This window comes from Lemur catta, chromosome 2, assembly GCF_020740605.2.
Source record: "Lemur catta isolate mLemCat1 chromosome 2, mLemCat1.pri, whole genome shotgun sequence".
In the NCBI taxonomy this organism is placed as follows: Eukaryota; Metazoa; Chordata; class Mammalia; order Primates; family Lemuridae; genus Lemur; species Lemur catta.
The window spans coordinates 2,360,450-2,373,665 of NC_059129.1; the positions used below are offsets into that span (position 1 = coordinate 2,360,450).

At 54.9% G+C, this 13,216-nt stretch overlaps 1 protein-coding gene across 1 annotated transcript; it reads right to left on the reverse strand.

Moving 5' to 3' along the window:
- Nucleotides 1-1,229: 1,229 nt before the first annotated feature.
- ZSCAN10 (zinc finger and SCAN domain containing 10) lies at nt 1,230-4,636 on the reverse strand. The gene is made up of 5 exons (XM_045542385.1): nt 4,403-4,636; nt 3,917-4,184; nt 3,639-3,712; nt 3,427-3,484; nt 1,230-2,937 (listed from the first exon to the last, which is right to left on the reverse strand). The coding sequence occupies exons 1-5, from the start codon at nt 4,634-4,636 to the stop codon at nt 1,397-1,399; spliced, it is 2,175 nt and encodes a 724-aa protein (XP_045398341.1). The 3' UTR covers nt 1,230-1,396.
- Nucleotides 4,637-13,216: the final 8,580 nt, after the last annotated feature.

The following is a 13,216-nucleotide window of genomic DNA, read 5'->3' on the forward strand; positions in this document are numbered from 1 at the left end:
AGCTGGGCCTTCCTCAGGCTCAGCGCTTTTCTGCCCAACTGTGCTCAAGAACCATCTCCTCTTCCCAGACTTTGGGACAGAGATCCCTCAGTTTCTTGAGCTCTGATTGATGAATTTCGTCCCTTTCAACCATTGTCAAGCAGCAGTTACATGTCAGGTTGGTGGGGTGTGTGTGTGTGTGTGGAAATATTTAAGACACAATATTTTGTCTTTGCATAGCCACAGACTAAAGCAGGAAGTGTGTGTGCTCAGGGGCTGGGGGGCACTATTTTTCTTTCCTAGGTTTTTTATTATTAATAATAGAAGTAAGTCACGTGATTTAAAATCTGAACACAGGGGGAGGCAAGCCAAGGTGGCTCGTGGGTAGAACAGGAAGGCGGGGCACACACACCCAACCAGCTCGGGTTATGAGGAGTGTGGTGGTGAGCAGGTCCCCAGCAGACAGGCTGACTGGTCTACAGGCAGGTCTGGTTTATCTGTGAGCATTTGCAGTTTGAACTAGTTACCAACATTCCAGAAAAATCGGACCTTTCCCATAGTAATACAGAATCTGGAATTTTAAATTTTATTCCATTTTAATTTTTTTTTTTTTTTTTTTTTTGAGACAGAGTCTCCATTTGTCACCCTGGGTAGAATGCAGTGCTGTCATCATAGCTCACTGCAACCTCCAACTCCTGGGCTCAAGTGATCCTCCTGCCTCCGCCTCCCGAGTAGCTGGGACTGCAGGAAGGCACCACCATGCTTGGCTGATTTTTAATATTTTTGGTAGAGATGGGGGTCTCTTTCATGCTCAGGCTGGTCTCGAACTCCTGACCTCAAGTGATCCTCTTTCCTTGGCCTCCCAGAGTGCTAGGATTACAGGCGTGAGCCACCTGGCCCGCCCCCATTTTAATCAATTTAAACTTAAAGAGGTACATGCGACTCGAGAGCACTCTGTCCTCGCACAGCACAGACTTAGGGGAAGACTGTTGGAGGAAAGATTCCAGGGTCAGATTCCTTGACCCACGGCTGGCTGTGCCGGCCGACACCCTCCCCGTACCCACCCACTCTGGTTGGCGAAACTACCCCTGTCCCCGCCTGCTCCCACGCAGGCTTCTACAAAAGGTGCAGGAATGGAGGAGAAAGATGTCACCATGCCACAGAGGGAAAGATGACAGTTGGCATTTTGGTAGACTTACAAAGACATAAAGAGTGGCCGCTTTCAAGAAGGCCGTTTTACTTTGGGCATTTGGAATACATTGCTGAGGCTGGAAGCAACGCCTCCTTGGGCAGGGAAGCACAAAGGTGGAGGTGGAGGCAGAGAGAGGTGGGGCGTGGAGGGAAGGAACATCCCTGGGAGCCTCAGCTGCCGCGGGGAGGTGAGCGCAGTGTTGGGCTGGTGGAAACACCGGCTAAGCTAGTACAGGGTCTCCCGGGCGTGGGTTCGCAGGTGGCGCAGCAGGTGGGAGTTGCGGCTGAAGCTGCGGCCACACTGCGTGCACGAGTAGGGCCTGGCGCCCGTGTGCACGAGCAGGTGACGCAGCAGGTTGCAGCTGCGGCTGAAGCTCTTGCCGCACTCCGTGCACTCCTGGGCGGGCTCGGCCGGCTCCTGGCCTGGCGCCGCATGGGTGGCCAGGTGCCGCTGCAGGTGGGCGTTGCGCCGGAAGCTGCGGCCGCAAGTGGGGCAGCTGTAGGGCCGCTCGCCTGTGTGGCTGCGGCGGTGGCGGGCCAGGTTGGAGCTGTTGCGGAAGCGATGACCGCAGGTGTCGCAGGCGTGGGGCTTCTCCCCGGTGTGGATGCGCTGGTGGCGCGCCAGGTGGGCGCTCTGGCTGAAGCCCTCGCCACACTCGCTGCAGCGGCAGGGCTTCTCGCCGGTGTGGCTGCGGCGGTGACGGGCCAGATCCTGCGTCTGGCTGAAGCTCTTGCCACACTGGGTGCAGTGGTGGGGCCGTGGGCCGCCATGGGTCAGCAGGTGGCGGGCGAGGCCGGCCCGCCGCATGAAGCGCTTCCCGCACTGCGGGCAGGCGTAGGGCTTTTCACCCGTGTGCACCCGCTGGTGGCTGACTAGCTGCGAGCTCTGGGTGAAGCTGCGGCCACAAGCCTGGCACGAGAAGGGCCGCTCGCCCGTGTGCACGCGCCGGTGGGCCACCAGGTGCTCGCTGCGCCGGAAGGCCTTGCCGCAGTCGCCGCACGGGAAGGGCCGACTGTTGGAGTCTGGGCGGAGGCGGTCCTTGTCCCTGGCGTGGATCCTCAGGTGGCGCTTGAGGCTGGAGCGGCGCTGGAAAGTCTGGCCGCAGTGGGAGCACAGGACGACAGCCAGCTGCGGCACCTCTGTCACCTCCGTCTTGGTCTCAGGGGCGCAGGCAGGCTTCTGGTCCTGGGCGTGCGCCAGCAGGTGCTGCACGAGGCTGGCGCGGCGCTGGAAGCCGCGGCCGCACTCGGCGCACAGGAAGGCGGGCTCGGAGGAGTGCGTCTGCAGGTGCTTGCTCAGGTGCGAGCTCTGGCGGAAGCGATGGCTGCACAGGTGGCAGGCGTGCGGCCGCTCGTCCGTGTGCGTGCGCATGTGCAGCTTGAGGATGGAGCTGCGGCCGAAGCTCTTCCCGCAGCTCAGGCACAGGAAGCAGCGCACGCCTGGGTGGGAGCGCAGCTGGTGCGCCTTGAGGCTGGCAAGCTGCGGGAAGCTCCCCCCGCACTCGGTGCATATGAACTGCGTCTCCGGGTCTGACTCGGTGGCGCCCCCGGCCACTTGGACCTCCACAACCTGGCTGCTGCCATGAGGGGTCCCTCCTTCACCAGTGTCGCTCGAACCGGAGCCTGGTCCAAGCGTCTGCGCGAGAGGCTCTGCCGGCACCGCGGGACTGTCTGCCTGCGGCTCTACAGGGACAGCCGCGGGCCAGGCAGCCTCTCTGGGCTCTTCTTGTTTAAACTCCTCCTTGTCTGGGGTTCTGCTTTCAAAGCCTGGAAAATAAGTAAAGACAGGGATGGTCCGGCCTATTTCAAGGGGCTTCTAGGAATCGCTGGAGCCCGACTGGCCTGGAAGTGGAAAGAAACCAGAATCCTGCACAGTTGGGGCGGGGGGAGTAAGGATGCCCCCTTTTTGACCACCTATTATTTTTTTTCAGTAAAGCGCACATAACATAAAATTTACCACAAAAACCATTTTAAAGTGTGTGATTTGGGTCCATTAAGTACATTCACAATGCTGTATGACCATCGTCACCATCTAGTCCCAGAACCTTTTTGTTCCTCCAAATGGAAACTCCATACCCATTAGCAATCATTCCCCCACCACTTATTTTAAAAGTTCACAACTGATGTTTACACCAGGCACAAGACACTACCAGCCTCAAAAAACCACCACCACCACCACCACCACCTCAGGTGGGTGTGCAACTTGAGGCGCAGAAAGAGGCCTCGGTGGCAGTAACCCAGGCAAGGGCTGCTTACCCCCGGGGCACACAGGCCAGGCCTTACTCGCTGGCACATCCTCAAAGGTCAGGGACTCCTATAACAAGAGCAGAGACCCTTGGTGAGTGAGGAACAGGGCCTCGGGACCTGAGGGGAATGAAGTGACTTCCAGGATTAGACTAAGGAAGATGTGCATTTGCTAAAACTGCAGTGTCAGAGAAGGTCCCGGGGCAGGGACCAGCCCAGCTCACCAGCACAGCTACCAGCTCCTGATCTCGGGAATTCTCCTCTGGCCACGGCGAGGAGCCCTGGGGGGCCGACAGCACTAGGGGGAAGGAAGCGCTGTTAGAAGGCAACCCTGCCCACCATGTGGCTGCAAGGACATGTACCCATCACTGAGGCCCCATGAAGACATCTTGGCGTTCTCCCATCCCAGTCACCAGAGGAGGCCCCACTTCTTGCCCCACCCGGCCATCCGGCTCCCACCCATGCATCCAGTCCTCCGCCTCCTAGGGCATGAGCTCCTCACTGCTTTCTTGCAGGGCCTGGAATGACCCCTGGGAATCCAAGCTTGGCGGCTGCTTTGAATTTGGGGGATGTCTCCACTGTGCCAGTTCAGCAGGCTTGGTGGGTCCTGGCTGCGGTGGGGGCAGTTCATTCGATGGACCCAGGACTGGAGGCTCTTCTGAGGGCACTTCCTTTTTGGGGCTGTGGCTGGGGACCTGGGAAGGGCCCCCCTGTTCCTCCAAAGTGATATCAGCACGGGGATAATTCTTGCCAGCATTAAAACTAAAATCCTGTTCAAAACACATCCATGTTAGGCAACACACAGGGTGGCAATTTGTGTCCTCCTGACTCCAAGGGGAAATGGGACAGAGAAGTGGGAGTCAGATAGTGAAGGAGTTAGGTAGGAACCGTCAGATGGCGGAAGGTGGAGTATCCAGAGACTTCTTGTTGGGTATCAAGTCCCTGCACCCCCCGCTGCTGTCCAGCCTGCCACCCCCCACCCTCTCACCAGCGGCCCGGCGGTGTGGCTGGACTCCCTGTGGATGCCCTCCAGTAGCAGCACCACCTCCTCGCCATCCCTGAGCTGCTGCCCCTGCAGGCGGCCCAGGAGGTGCGGGGGCAGCACACTCAGGAACTGCTCCAGCACCAGCAGCTCCAGGATCTGATTCTTGGTGTGCAGAGCTGGCCGCAGCCAGTAGTGGCAGAGATCCCGGAGCCGGCTCAGGGACGCCCGTGGCCCCATGTCCTCCTGATACTGGAAGCATCTGAAGAGCTGGTGAGCCACCTCGGGCCGCAGCCTGGCCTCTGGCCGCCTGGGATACTCCTGGCCAGCAGCCTCCTCCTCCTCCAGTTTGACCTCCCCACACTGCTCCTGCTCCTGGGCAGCCACGACTGGTTCTTCAAGCATCCTTCAGCCTGTGGGATGCCTCCCTGCAGCTGGCCCACTCTCAGGTCTCTCTCCTCCTCACCCCCACACCTGTGGAGCTGAAGACCCGGGTCAGCATCTGCTGCAAGGAAGCTGGCCCCCACCTGGGTCACTGATGTTAAAAGATGCCCAAGTGGACTCCAGAGGAATCGCTTCTCCCACTGCTCATGGATAACAGCTCCCGGGATAGCACAGACCCTGGTCTCAGGTTTACCAACAAATGAAAGGCAGAGAAGCCTGAGAGTTCTGTATTATGGTCCCTACCCCCGTGATTAAAGTGAGCATTGCTTAGAGAGAACAACCTGCCCTTCCCTTCTTCCTGACACAGCCGTGGGGAGCACACAGTACCTTCAAGACGGATCCCAGTCAAAATGTTTAATCTCAGTCCAGTCCAGTCTTTAAACCCAACTTCCAGCTCATAGGGCCTGGCGAAGAATATGGAACAAGTCAAACAACCTCTCAAAGAAACAACTAAACAAATCTCCAAGATAGGACAATTGGGAAAACACTGGCCTGGAGCCCTCGTCTGCCATAAAATCCAGGCCGGGCTCTGTGCATTGCTGTGGAGGTGCGTAAAGAGCCGTCTCACCCAAGTGGCTGAACTTTGGATCTTGATTTACTTACTTTTTCTTAAAGACATTCTAAAAGACATTCTGGGGTCAGTTGGAAAAACTTGAGCATGGTTGGGCACTAGATGATATCAGAGCTGACTGCCAATTTCTGAGGTGGCTTCCAGTCCTGTGGTATGTAGGAAATGTCTGTGTTCTTAGAGATGCTGCTGCGCTTTCAAGTTCTCTGGATGTTTGAGAATTTTCAAAATCAAAAGTTGGTGGGGGAAGTTCATGCCTGTGCTACCTCCTTGACCAGGCACCCTGACCCTCACTTCATGGCTCTCAGAGACCAAGGCCAAGTGCCGATCAGCTGAGCAGAGCAGGGCCAAGCTCCCCCTGGTGCTCCAATGCCAGAGGCTGACAGTGGAGTGCACCCAGGGAGCCGAGATGGGGCAGCCCAACCCCAGCGCAGAGCAAGCAGGGCCAGCTGCAAAGTGGGTGTTCATGGAAAGAGAATAGAGGTTTCTGGAGAGCTGAGGGGAGGTGGATCTGGCCTGGGTGGTTGAGTCCCCAGATGGGAGACTATATTGCAGCTTGCAGAATTTTGTGACAGGTGAGTCCCTAAGGCAGGCACTTGGCCTCGCTCAACCCAACAGCCTCTACTGGACACGTCCTTAGAAGACAGTGCTTAGGAGGGAAAAGCAGTCGTTTCTCTTCCCTTCCTCAATTTCCTAAGAAAAAATTCCGGGGAGTTGAATCCAATCTCTCTCCCCCACTGCAGGACCCCATTGCAGTGGTCCCTAAAAATATATATATATATATATATATATTTTTTTAATTCTGGACTCTTCCCTCATTTATTACATCACCTCTCTGGGAGTCCAGCCTAACCCCGAGTCCCAGTAGCAGTAAAAAGTCATTGTTTCTATCTGGCCACCAGGGGGCACTGGTTCCACGGGACCAGCACCCTCTTCACGGCTGCTTCCAAGTCCACCCCCGCAGGGCTCCCTGCTTGTCTGGGCTGCCCAGCGCTACCAACGGGAACGTCCCAAACTTCAGCCCCACTGGCAGGGGACTCAACTCAGAAGGCTTATGCTTTTCTGAACAGACTCATTTCAGACGGGGGTCGTTTTATAGACATGGAGACCCAGGCTCCACCCCCTAACCCCTGTTCCCCATCAGGGCTGCAAAGGAGCCTCCCCCAAACCCACCCACCCTCCACGGCCCAGTGAGCACCCCAGGCAGGGGAAGGGAAGGAAGCCCAGGGACCACTCCCACCAACCTAAACGGCACAGAGCAGAGCCCCACACATGGCAGTGGACACACGGGGGGCGTGCGTAAGTGCTAGCTATTGTTTCCATCGTCACTGATTACACCACCAGTGACCACAGCTCATGGTGACTGACAGTAGTGTTGGGCCCATCATTGACCCATTTTACAGCTGAGGGCACTAAGGCTCAGAGGTATGGACACTTGCCCAAGATGTAACCCAGTCCTGGGCAACTTCCGCCTGGTGGAGGGGCCAGGGAGAAGCCAGTCTAGTGGAGAACTTTGGACAATTCTTACATCCCCCTTAATATGGGTCCCAGGGTGTGTGAACCTCCTCAGGTGCAGTGAGTGAGGTGGGTGTGATGAGTGAGGTGGGGTGGGGTGCAGTGAGGTGGGTGTGGTGAGTGAGGTGGGGTGGGGTGCAGTGAGGTGGGTGTGGTGAGTGAGGTGGGGTACAGTGAAGTGGGGTGGGGTGCAGTGAGGTGTGGTGTGGTGGGGTGCAGTGAGGTGGGTGTGGTGAGTGAGGTGGGGTACAGTGAGGTGGGGTGGGGTGCAGTGAGGTGAGTGGGGTGCAGTGAGGTGGGTGTGGTGACTGAGGTGGGTGCAGTGAGTGAAGTGGGGTACAGTGAGGTGGGTGTGGTGAGTGAGGTGGGGTACAGTGAGGTGGGGTGGGGTGGAGTGAGGTGAGTGGGGTGCAGTGCCGGGTGTGATGAAGAATGCAGGACTGTGAGCCTGGCTCAGAGAAGGACAGGGACATGATGCTAAAACAAGATGGGGGCCTAGCTCCTGACCACCTGCCCAGCCTCCCCCATCTCCCCAGCACCCCCACTTCCCTCCGCCACCTCTCCTACCTCCCCCCCTCCAGCTTCCCTGCACCACTGGGCATCCTGCAGCCCTTCCTTCCGACCTGGGCTCCACCCTGCACTTGGGCACCTGCAGCCCACCCAGGCCCTGCCGCCACCCCGTGGAGCTTTTTCTGTCGCCCAGCCTCCTCCCACCACTCACTGGTGCCTCCCTTCTGGGACCCCACAGCACACCACCTCCCGGTCTCTCCCCCAGCTAGGGTGACGCTGGGCTCCAATCAGAGTTGGGTGGATTCCTCCCCGTGGCCCCGGGGTAGGAACCATGTCAGGGTCGATGAATGTTCATCCAGCAAACTTCAATGTTGGTTAGTAGAAGTAACAAAACGACAATGATCATGGCCACCTCAAAGCTGTAACAATTAAGGAATGCATAGAGCAATGTCTAGGGCAGAAAAGGTCTTTGATAAATGTTCAAGGGCTGGGTGCTGTGGCTCACGCCTGTAACCCCAGTCCTCTGGGAGGCTGAGGAGGGAGGATCGCTCGAGGTCTGGAGTTGGAGACCAGCCTGAGCAAGAGCAAGACCCCGTCTCTACTAAAAACAGAAAGAAATGAGCTGGACAACTAAAAATATATAGAAAAAATTAGCCGGGCATGGTGGCGCATGCCTGTGGTCCCAGCTACTCAGGAGGCTGAGGCAGGAGGATCGCTTGAGCCCAGGAGTTTGAGGTTGCTGTGAGCGAGGCTGACTCCACGGCACTCAGCCCAGGCAACAGAGCAAGACTCTGTCTCAAAAAAAAAAAAAAGAAAGAAAGAAAGAAAATGGGGATTTGTTTCACTGGTTTTTAGTAATGTGCGAAATAATCAGTCACTGTGTAGCAGCGGTGGGCGGGGCCTAGGTGCATGTCTGCCGTGCACTGCCCTTGGGCCCGCTCCTTCTTGCTCCCGCCTGCGCTAGACCATCATTTCTCCATGTGAGCAGGGCAAGGACCAAGCTCAAGGACGACAGGCAACTTGCTCAGGGTCACACCAGGTGTAGCCGAGATTGGCTCTACGGTGAAAATGTGGGTCTAGACCTTTGTACAAAAGCTCTGAACAGAAAGGGGCTTGATTTTCCCCATCCCCACCCCCCCAAGTGCTGCTTTCCTAGGCTTAGCCAAACTGTCACACCAAGGGCCAGAAAAAATAAGAGGATTGCAAATTCCAGCCTTCAGACCTAGCCACACCGGGAGGCCGGAACCTCCAGGTGTGGTCTCTGCAAAAGGTTTTAAAAAGGTGGAATTTGAGGCAAGTAGGCTCCAGAGCGCCTCTCCCTCCCCCCCGGTCTCCAGGACAAAAGCCCTGTGAATATGCACATCTGTGGGGGCGGACCGGGCTGAGTGGCTGGGGGAGGCTCTTCACCACCATCCAAATGTTTGACCAGCGAATGGTGGAGCCTGGGCAGTGGACTGGCACAGGCTGGACCGGCCCGGGAGGGAGGTGCGGCCATGGGACCCACCCAGACCCTGTGAGAGCACAGAGCCGGGAGCGGGCGAAAGGTGGGGTCCTCTGCCCAGAATACTCCCTTCCCCCTGGAAACAGTCGGCAGGTGCCAGATTTGCTCGTCTTTGTTGTTGGGCTCCGCTCCCAGTACTGGGCTGAGTGGACAAGGCCAGTCAGTCCACCCGGGGACACGTGGAGCCTGCCTCCTTCTTCAGTGTCACAGGAAGTCCTGTAGCCCCCCCATGCCCCCATCTTCACAGATCCACTAAGCTGCCTGGTGCTCCCAGAACAGACCCCTCTGCATCCTCCCAAGACTCTCCTCCAGCGCCGCCCCCCCAGCCTGGAGCCTGCCTGCTCTCCCCAAGCTGCTGCGAACCCCCCGTGCCTGTCCTGGCAGCGCCATCCCAGGCCTCCCTCCAACTCACCACTCGGGGTCCCCACCACAGAGGCAGAGATGCTGGGGGGTTCTCTGAGGACTCCAGGGCCAGAGCCAGTCTTGGCCAGCATGGGGAAGGACTCCAGGAAAATGGAACAGGAAGTTCCCTGCCCCAGTCCCATCCAGGTGATGAGGGGCTTCCTAGAGTTAACCCTTGACCTCCCGGTTTGGGAGCAGGGTGGGGAGAGGGCGGGGCCAGAGAAATAAAGACAAAGTGGCGAATCTAGCTTCCAACCCCAGCATGCTGAGGTAAGGGTGTAACCACCCCTTCAAGCCAGAACCGCCTCCCTCCAGATCTGGCCTTGTGCCCCCCAGGGGTCTGACAATCTGTACCTTTGTTGAGGGGACAAAAGCTGCCATTTAAAAATGCCCACTGAATGCCGTTGGTGGCCTCTTTGCTAGGCTTTTCATTCATGGGACAACTCCTTGCCCAGGGTCTGCTGTGTGTCAGGCACTGTTGCAGCTCTGAGGACAGTGCTAAACTCGAGCAAGGATGCCCTGCCCTCGGGGCTTACATTCCGGGACACAGGAGCAAACAGTGCAGGTGCTAAGCGGAAAATGAAACCGGAAGGTGTGCTGGGGGTCACTGGGAAGAGAGGGTGCTTAATCTGCACCGCTGACCAGAGTCCTCCCAAAAATCCTGCCAGGTGGCTTTTGTCCCAACCTTACCAATGATGTAGCAGGGGTTCCCCACCAAGGGGAAGTGACCTCACCAACAGTGTTTCAGCCCAGCTCTAAATCCAAAGTCAAGCCCTTCCCTGGGCTGCAGGGTAGCTCCTTGGATTATGTCCTTGGCCACATCCCCCTACAGCCCTACCTGTCCTGGGGAACGGGGCCACCTGTTAGGTGACCAGGTGCTCCGGGCTGGCGCCCCTCGGCCTAGACCCTCGTCTGCCGGCGGGGCTGGGCCTCACTCTGGCTCCTCTGCTGGGTCTTTGTTTTCTTCTGCTTAACAGCACCTGAGCTTATCTTGTCCCAGATTTATTTATTTAAGGACAGTTTTGCTCTGTCACCCAGGCTGGAATGCAGTGGTGGGATGATAGCTCACTGTAACCTTGAATTCCTGGCCTCAAGTGATCCTCCTGCCTCAGCCTCCCGAGTAGCTGGGACTACAGATGGAAGTCATGAAGCCCAGTTAATTTTTCTATTTTTAGCAGAGACGGGGTCTTGCTCTTGCTCAGCCTGGTCTTGATCAATCCTCCCACCTTGGCCTCCCAGAGTGCAAGGATTGCAGGTGCGAGCCACCGCCTGGCCTTAAAACTTTTGATCATGCATTTCTCTTATAATAAAATGTTCTTGATTCCCTGGTGTGTATATTAAATGATTTATATTCATGGACTATAACGCTGATTTTTAAAAATAGACTTTATTTTTTAAGAAGTTTTAGATTTATAGGAAAACTGAGAGCATCATATAGAGAGTCCCCATGTACCTCACCCAGTATCTTACCAGTGTGGTGCACTTGTCACAATTAATAAACTGGCATTGAGACATTATTATTAACTAAGGCCATAGTTGATTTAGATCCCTTAATTTTTACCTGGTGTCTTTTTTCTGTTCCAGGACCCTCTCCCCCATACCACATGCCATTTAGTCCTTATGTCTCCACGGGCTCTTCTTGGCTGTGACAATTTCTCAGACATTCTTTGTTTTTGAGAGCTGGACAATTTTGAGGACTGCTAGTCGGTGTATTATAGGATGCAGCTCAGTTGGGCTTGTCTGATGTTTGTCTCATGATTAGACTGGGGTGGTGGGAGGAAGAACACAGAGGTGAAATGCCATTTTTATCACCTCATCTCACGGGTACACAGTACTAAGCCGAATCATCACTGTTGGGGTTGACCTCGGTCACCTGGTGGAGGTGTTTGCCAGGTTTCTCTGCCGTAAACCTACTCCCCGCCACCCTCCCCCTCCCACACCTGCTCTGCAAGGGAGTCACTGTGCCAGCTCACGCCTGAAGAGTGGGCGTCACGCTGCGCCCCCTTGAGGAAAGTGTCCACGGAACAGTTTGGAATTCTGTGTGGGAGACTTCTCTCTTCTCTCCCTTTTATTTAATCATTTATTTTTTATCGGTATGGATTTATAGACATTTATTCTATACTTTGGGTTATAATCCAGTACTAATTTAGTTTATTGCTCAAATTGTTCCCACTTTGGCCATGGGGAGCTCTATCCATTTGTTCTTGTGTCCCTTTAAAAACATGTCCCATCCAGGGCAGAGAGGGAAGGCAAAAAAAAAAAAAAAACAAAAAACAAAAGAAAAAGAAAAAAAATGCCCCATAATTTTTAATTATTATTATTATTTTTTTAGCATTTCCTCACTTTCTGGCACTACTAGATGTTCCAGGCCCATCTAAGAATCGGCCACTTCTCTAAGGAGCCCTGGATCTTAATATTAGTTGATTTTTTTTTACATTACAAAGCATTCACAAAAATAGACTTTTTTAAAAGGATGGGATAAAAATATGAAAGTTCTATATTTTTTCACACCTAATGGATTACAAAGAATGTAACACAGATGCGTGTGAAATGATCACACGACACACAGAGGGAGGAATCGCAGGGCTGGGGTTGGGGCGGGTGCAGAGACAGCAGCAAGAGGGAAGGCTGAGGACACCCCTTGGAAAGGACATAGAGGTGGGTGCATGGACACCCCCACTCTCTGCTCCGATGCTGAGTGGGTCAGGTCCCAGTGCCTTCTGCGTGCCCCCATGCCCACGGGCTGCAGTGGCTTTGGCTTATGTATGAGTAAATGCAGCCTGAAACTCTGCCCAACACTGGAGGGTGCTTTGCTATCAGGTAGCAGGAGGTGGCAGCAGCAGTGAAGGGTATTTTGGGATGATGACAGTGTTTTGGTTTCCTGAAAAATGGACCAATCTCTAAAGGGAAAGTAATTTAACTTATCCTAATTTCCACCCCAGAGGCTGCAGCCCCAAAGCCTGTGTGAGGGACTCTTGAGCTTAGTTCCAATAGTGTCCCCTCCCTTTCTGTCCTGTAAGCTGTGGTTAGCTTCCAGGTAGATACAATGTGCTGGATATTGGTGCTACCAAGCTCATGGTTCTTGGTGCCTGGGTCAAGAGAAATTGGCACAAGACAGGCAAGGCTTTATGGGGATGGGGGAGGCTTTTGCTCGAACAAAAGGGAGACAGTGCTGGTTAAGGAGCAGCCAGATTGGCTCTCTGAACAAAGGGCTAGGGAACTTTTAAAGGGTAAGAGAGAAAGTTTGATGCCAACATTGAAATCATAGCATGGAGAGGTGTGACACGTAGAGGAAGGAGTCATTGTTGATGGCTGCCCAGCATGCTTCTTCATACATTGCATATCTCATTAGCATGTTACCCCTCCACCCTTGGGCATGATTTTTAGCATTAAAATGAGGCGAAAGGTCTATGAGCAGTCAACTTTGGGCTTCATCTTGGCAATAACCAGTTTGTACTGGCTTTGACTGGCGCCAGTAGATCCCTGCTCCAATGGTTGCCAAGTCATGTTAAAGAAAGCTGAACTACCTTCTATTGAGGCTGGCTGTTAATCATTTCAAAGCTTTTGTTCAGTATTGTAAGCAGACTTAAACTATGGCTCAAGACTCAGGCAGTACACCTCCTATACCATCTCACTGGGGTGCAGGTGTTTGGGGTTTTCTGGTCCTGAGGTTCACAGCTTGCCTACTTGAAGCTGAAGGTACCAATCTTGATGATGAAAGAAAGAAGCACTTGGTGCTGCTGCCTAGAGATGCTCTTCCTGTCCCCCTGGGGCTTCTCCAGGTCACGAAAAGGCTGTTTTTCTCAACTGTGATGGGCAGGCTGCCCAGCTGGCACAAGGGCTGAAATCCAGGAGCCGGGTTTGGGCCAGGAGAATCGGG